This window comes from Nannospalax galili, unplaced genomic scaffold (assembly GCF_000622305.1).
Source record: "Nannospalax galili isolate Female #2095 unplaced genomic scaffold, S.galili_v1.0 scaffold1735, whole genome shotgun sequence".
In the NCBI taxonomy this organism is placed as follows: Eukaryota; Metazoa; Chordata; class Mammalia; order Rodentia; family Spalacidae; genus Nannospalax; species Nannospalax galili.
This window is the reverse complement of record NW_008336857.1, coordinates 116067-121082: the sequence shown is the minus strand read 5'-3', so window position 1 is coordinate 121082 and position 5016 is coordinate 116067. Positions and strand designations below refer to the sequence as shown.

The 5016-nt window shown below is 44.2% G+C and overlaps 1 protein-coding gene across 2 annotated transcripts in view; it reads right to left on the bottom strand.

Moving 5' to 3' along the window:
* The window catches only part of Dhx57 (DExH-box helicase 57), a 95117-nt gene that overhangs the window by 5307 nt on the left and 84794 nt on the right, over positions 1 to 5016 (bottom strand). For both annotated transcript variants that reach the window (XM_008831516.3, XM_029562739.1), the window contains exon 22: positions 3771 to 3905. In XM_008831516.3, coding sequence (XP_008829738.1) covers positions 3771 to 3905 — 135 coding nt within the window. The remainder of the gene's footprint in view (positions 1 to 3770; positions 3906 to 5016) is intronic.

Below are 5016 nucleotides of genomic sequence, written 5' to 3'. Positions count from 1 at the left end.
AAAAAAAAAAAAAAAAAATTTACTGGCCAGTTGTACACACCTTTAATCCCAGAAAGCAGAAACAGGTAGTCAGGGCCAACCTGGTCTACACAGTGAGTTAGTTCCAGGCTAGTCAGGGCTATACAGTGAGACCCTGTCTAAAATAATTTTTTTTTTTTTTTGAGACAGGATCTCCCTGTAGCCCTAGCTGGCCTAGAGCTCGCTAGATAGACTAGGCTGGCCTCAATCTCACAGAGATCTGCCTATCTCTGTCTCTTAAGTGCTGGGATTAAAGGTATATGCCAGCATGCCTGGCTGCCTAAAGTTAAAGAATTTTATTTGTGTGTTTGTATATGTGGCATATACATGTGGTACAGCGAGGTCAGAGGCTAACTTGTAGGAGTCAGTTCTCTCTTTCCCCCATGTGGGTCTTGGGGATAGAACTCAGGTTGTCAGGCTTGGCATCATTATCTGCTGAGCCATCTTGCCAGACTAATTTTTTTTTTTTTTTTTTTTTTTTTGAGACAGGGTCTCCCTGTAGCCACAGCTGGCCTGGAACTCACTATACTATGTAGATCAGGCTGGCCTCAACCTCACAGAGATCCACCCATCTCTGTCTCCTGAGTGCTGAGATTAAAGGTATGCACCACCACGCCCCTCCAGTCTCCTAATTTTTAATTGATGCATAGTGTACATATTATGGGATATTACACAATGTTATGATACATGTATGCATGGGGTACTGTTTAAATGAATTCCTGATTTTCTCTTTGCAATATTCCCCATCTCCGAAACTGACAGTCCCAGCTGCCCAAGCCCCTGACATATGGGTCATCCTTGGCTGCTCTTTTCTCTCACTCCATTTGGATCATCACCAAGTCCTGACAGCTCCATGATCAAAATACACAAGGAGCTGGTATGCTCTCACCACCTACAAACCACCCTTTTGTCTAGACCCCTGCAAGGGTTTCCTCTATGCCACACAGTTTTTATTTCTGAATTTTACAGTCTCTTTCTACAGCAGCCACAGTGATCCTTTAAAAGTATAAATCTAGTTATGGCCTAACCCTCCAATAGCTTCCCAAAGGATAAAATCTAAAATCCTCACCAAGGCCTACAAGGTCTGACATGACCCAACCCTGGCCTGCTTGTCCTGACACATCTGTCACTCCTCCATTGGCTATCTTTTTTTTTTTTTTTTTTTGGTCTTTTTGAAACAGGGTCTCCCTGTAGCCCCAGCTGTCCTGGAACTCACTATGTAGACCAGGCTGGCCTTGAACTCACAGAGATCCACCAGCGTGCGCCACCATGCCCAGCTACACAGTGTTTTATTATAGGCTGCCGCCCTGCATATTTGAGAACACCTCAAATCCACTCTCAGCTCAAAGTCTTGGCATTTATTTCCTCTGCTATAATGTTCTCTCCTTGGAGATCTGTATGGCTCACTCTTCATTTGGGACCTGCTTGATTGTTTTCTCCTCAGTGTCCTTCCCAGTCTACCCTATAAAAGGGTCCTCCTCTCCTTTCATTCCTGCTACCTGCCTGATTTTTTTCCCAGAGCAATGCCACTAATCTGTGGTTACTGGTTAGCTTATTTTCTGCCTCTCTCCCTAACTTGTATATTCAGTGTTCTTCACGGCCTCCAACAGTGCCTGACAGACAGTGCTAGCTGGTACTGCATTCACGCATGAATGATTTTGTAGTCTATGTGGCTGACTCGGGCCTCTGGTCTCCAAGAGCAGATACAGCCAAAGAGGGTAGATGACCTCCTGGCCACAGGCTCCTCTGAGGTGCAGGAGTCCTCATGCTTTGCCTCTGCTTTCCGCAGTAGTGCCAGCCCTGAACGTTCAACTCCTCTTCCTCTTTTCTTTCCTCTTGTTCTCCTTCATCTTTCCCAAAACATCACTGAACATCTACTTTCAGCTATTAATCATGTTAGACAACAAAAAATAAAGAAACGAATCAGATTCTTGGTTTCAGAGATCTCACAATCACAGGACAGTGACATGCTGTGAACCAATGTGGTAAGAGCAACGGTGGACAAATGCACACTCGGTGGGGTGAAACAGGAAGAAACAAGCAATTTGGAAGGAAAGAGACACTAAGGAAATTTGGTTTTTCATTTTTGGAAGTGCTGAGGATTGAACATGGGGCCTGGGCATACCAGGAAGCACGCCACCACTGAGCTACGCCTCCAGCCAGGAAATCATTCTTAGTGGAGGCTTCAGGGTTAGTATAGCCTCCAGGGAACAGGAGCAGGCATCATGGCAATGGGGGACAGTGCTGGTAGTCTGCTCTTGCTGTAGCACTCAGGCTGAGAGAGGAAGAGGGTTTTGAGGAAGGAGCCTGATGTGAAGGGTCAGGTGAGTGTTGTAGTATACTCCATATATGAAGACTTAAGGAATGACATAGTCAAATCTGTTTTGAAAGATGATACTGGCAACAGTAGTGTAGAAGGTTGGAGAGAATCCTAGAAGATTACAGTGCTTTGAGCAAGAGACAGATGTTTGAACTGAAGAAGTGACAGTGGGGATGAGAAGAGAAGTGTAAGGCAAACCTTAGAGACATCAGAAAGGTGCCACTGAAGCCAGGCATGTGGCACACACCTTTTTTTTTTTGGTACTTTTGAGACAGGGTCTCCCTATAGCCCCAACTGGCCTGGAGCTCACTATGTAGACCAGGCTGGCCTTGAACTCAAAGAGATCCACCTGTCTCAGCCTCCAGAGTGCTGGAACTAAAGGCGTGCACCACCACGCCTAGCTGTGGTATGTGCTTTACTCCCAGCACTCAGGAGGCATAGGCAGGTGGATCTCTGTGAGTTCAAGTCTAGCCTGGTTTACATGGAGTTCCAGGCCAGCTGGGGTTACACAGTGAAACCCTCTCAAAAACAAGGTGGCCTGCGTGCTTGACCAATTGACTTAGAGTACAGAGAAAAGCAGCAGGAATGTCTGTAGCTTCAGGTTCCGACGCAGATGGTGTCATTTACCAGCACAGAAAGAGAAAACTGATCTGGGAGATGGTGAGTTTGATCTTTCAGCGTTTGCACCTGAGGTAACAAAGATATCAGCTGATATTTTCCAGCAAGAGAACTCAGCAAAAGCCCAGCTCTGATAGACTTGGGGTCTGGTCAGCATGTAGGTGGAGACTGAAATCACAGTCATGTGCCCTTCATGGGCCAAGAAGTGTGTATACACTATAGTGAGAGGAGGACGGACACACAGTTTCAGAGAAGAGGAAGAAGTGCTGGTGAAGGAGTCGGGGAGATCAGAGGAGGGACACTTCAGAAACAAAAGGAACACTAAGGGTAACACTGAGGAAGGGAAGTCTGCAATGTCAAATGGCGCATGAGAAGCTTGGCTGATGAGGACCAGGTCATGCCCACTAGTTTGACAATTAGGAGGCTCATGACCTTGGCTGAGTTTCGCCACCTGGAAGGAGGCAGCAGTCCCAAAGCTGCAGGCTGAAGGAAGGATGAGGGCTGAGGAAAGACTGGCAAAAATACACCAATGATGTAATTAACATGACTTCTTAAATCACCAATTCAAAGGAACAATTTTCATTTAAAAGCAGGCTTGAGCATTTTTATATAGAATTTTCTCAAAATAGAAAGTCTTCCCAGAAATAGCCCACTTGTCAGCCTGCGTATACAGATTCAACCTTCTCTAAATCTGTGGTGCTGCTGGGACACTACAAGTCACAGAACAAGGTTTGTCTGATGTAAGGAACTGCGTTTCTCATCCTAGGATGTGCCACATGTAACATTGTAACATACTACACACCACCATTCTCACCTGATAGTTCACCGAGGAAGGGTGAATGTGGACATATCCGTCATTCTTGGTAACAAACTTCAACTCAGCTGACTTCGGTTGCATTTTGACAGCTCCAGTGCTGGTCTTCTGAAATTTTCCTTCTGGAGCCTTCACCTAAACAACCAATATTTGTAAAAATGGATGCACAAATTTTCATCATGGGACTTGTCCTTTGGCACAATCGAGTCTTATTTGAGGAGTTTTTTTGTTTCTTTTTTCATTTTTTGAGACAGGGTCTTATTGTATAGCCCAGGTTGGGCTGGGAACTTACTATGCAGTGTAGGCTGGTCTCAAACTTGTGATTCTCCTGTCTCACCTCCCTGGTGCTGGGATTTCAGGTGTGTGCCCCCTGCTGGCACTCTGCTGCTTCTTCCCTCTCTCACTTATTTTGTTTCTTTTCAAAAACAGCACTAAATACACCTTTTTCTTTCTTTTTTTAAGATTAAAAATTTTTATTTTTAGCCGGGCATGGTGGTGCATGCCTTTAATCTCAGCACTCAGGAGGCAGAGGCAGGCAGATCTCTGTGGGTTCAAGGCCAGCCTGGTCTACATAGTGAGTTCCAGGCCAGCTGGGGCTACAGGGAGACCCTGTCTCAAAAAGACCAAATAAAAATTTTTATTTTTATTTTTTATGTATATCAGTGTTCTGCCTGCATGTATACAAGCACACCCATGTTGCACAATGCCCATGGAGGCCAAAAGAGGGCATCAGAGCCCCTGGAATTGGAGTTACAGATGGTAATGGAGAAATTCTAAAAAAATCAAAACACTATTTCGTCTGAAAAAATGTTGAAAATTTTATGCACACAAATTTTAAAAAGATTTAAAAAAGTACAAATTTGCTTTAGAAAATACATGCTAGGAAAAAAGAAAATCTGTAGTAATATGATTAAGAAATAACGAGCATTAATTGATAAATAGCACTTTAGTTTCCTAGGTTTTGTTTATACACACAAAGAAAACCATAGACATAATAATGTAACAGGTTGATGTATACATTAAAACTAAAACTGGATCATTTTTCTGGAAATCCCTTTTTAAAAAAATATGGCACACACCTTTAATCCCAACACTTGGGAGGGAGACGCAGGTGGATCTTTGTGAGTTCGAGGCTAGCCTGGTCTACATAGTGAGTTCCAGGACACCTGGGGCTACAGAGAGACCCTGTCTCAAAAAGACAAACAACAACAACAACAAAAATCTAGAAGATAACTAGGCATGGTGG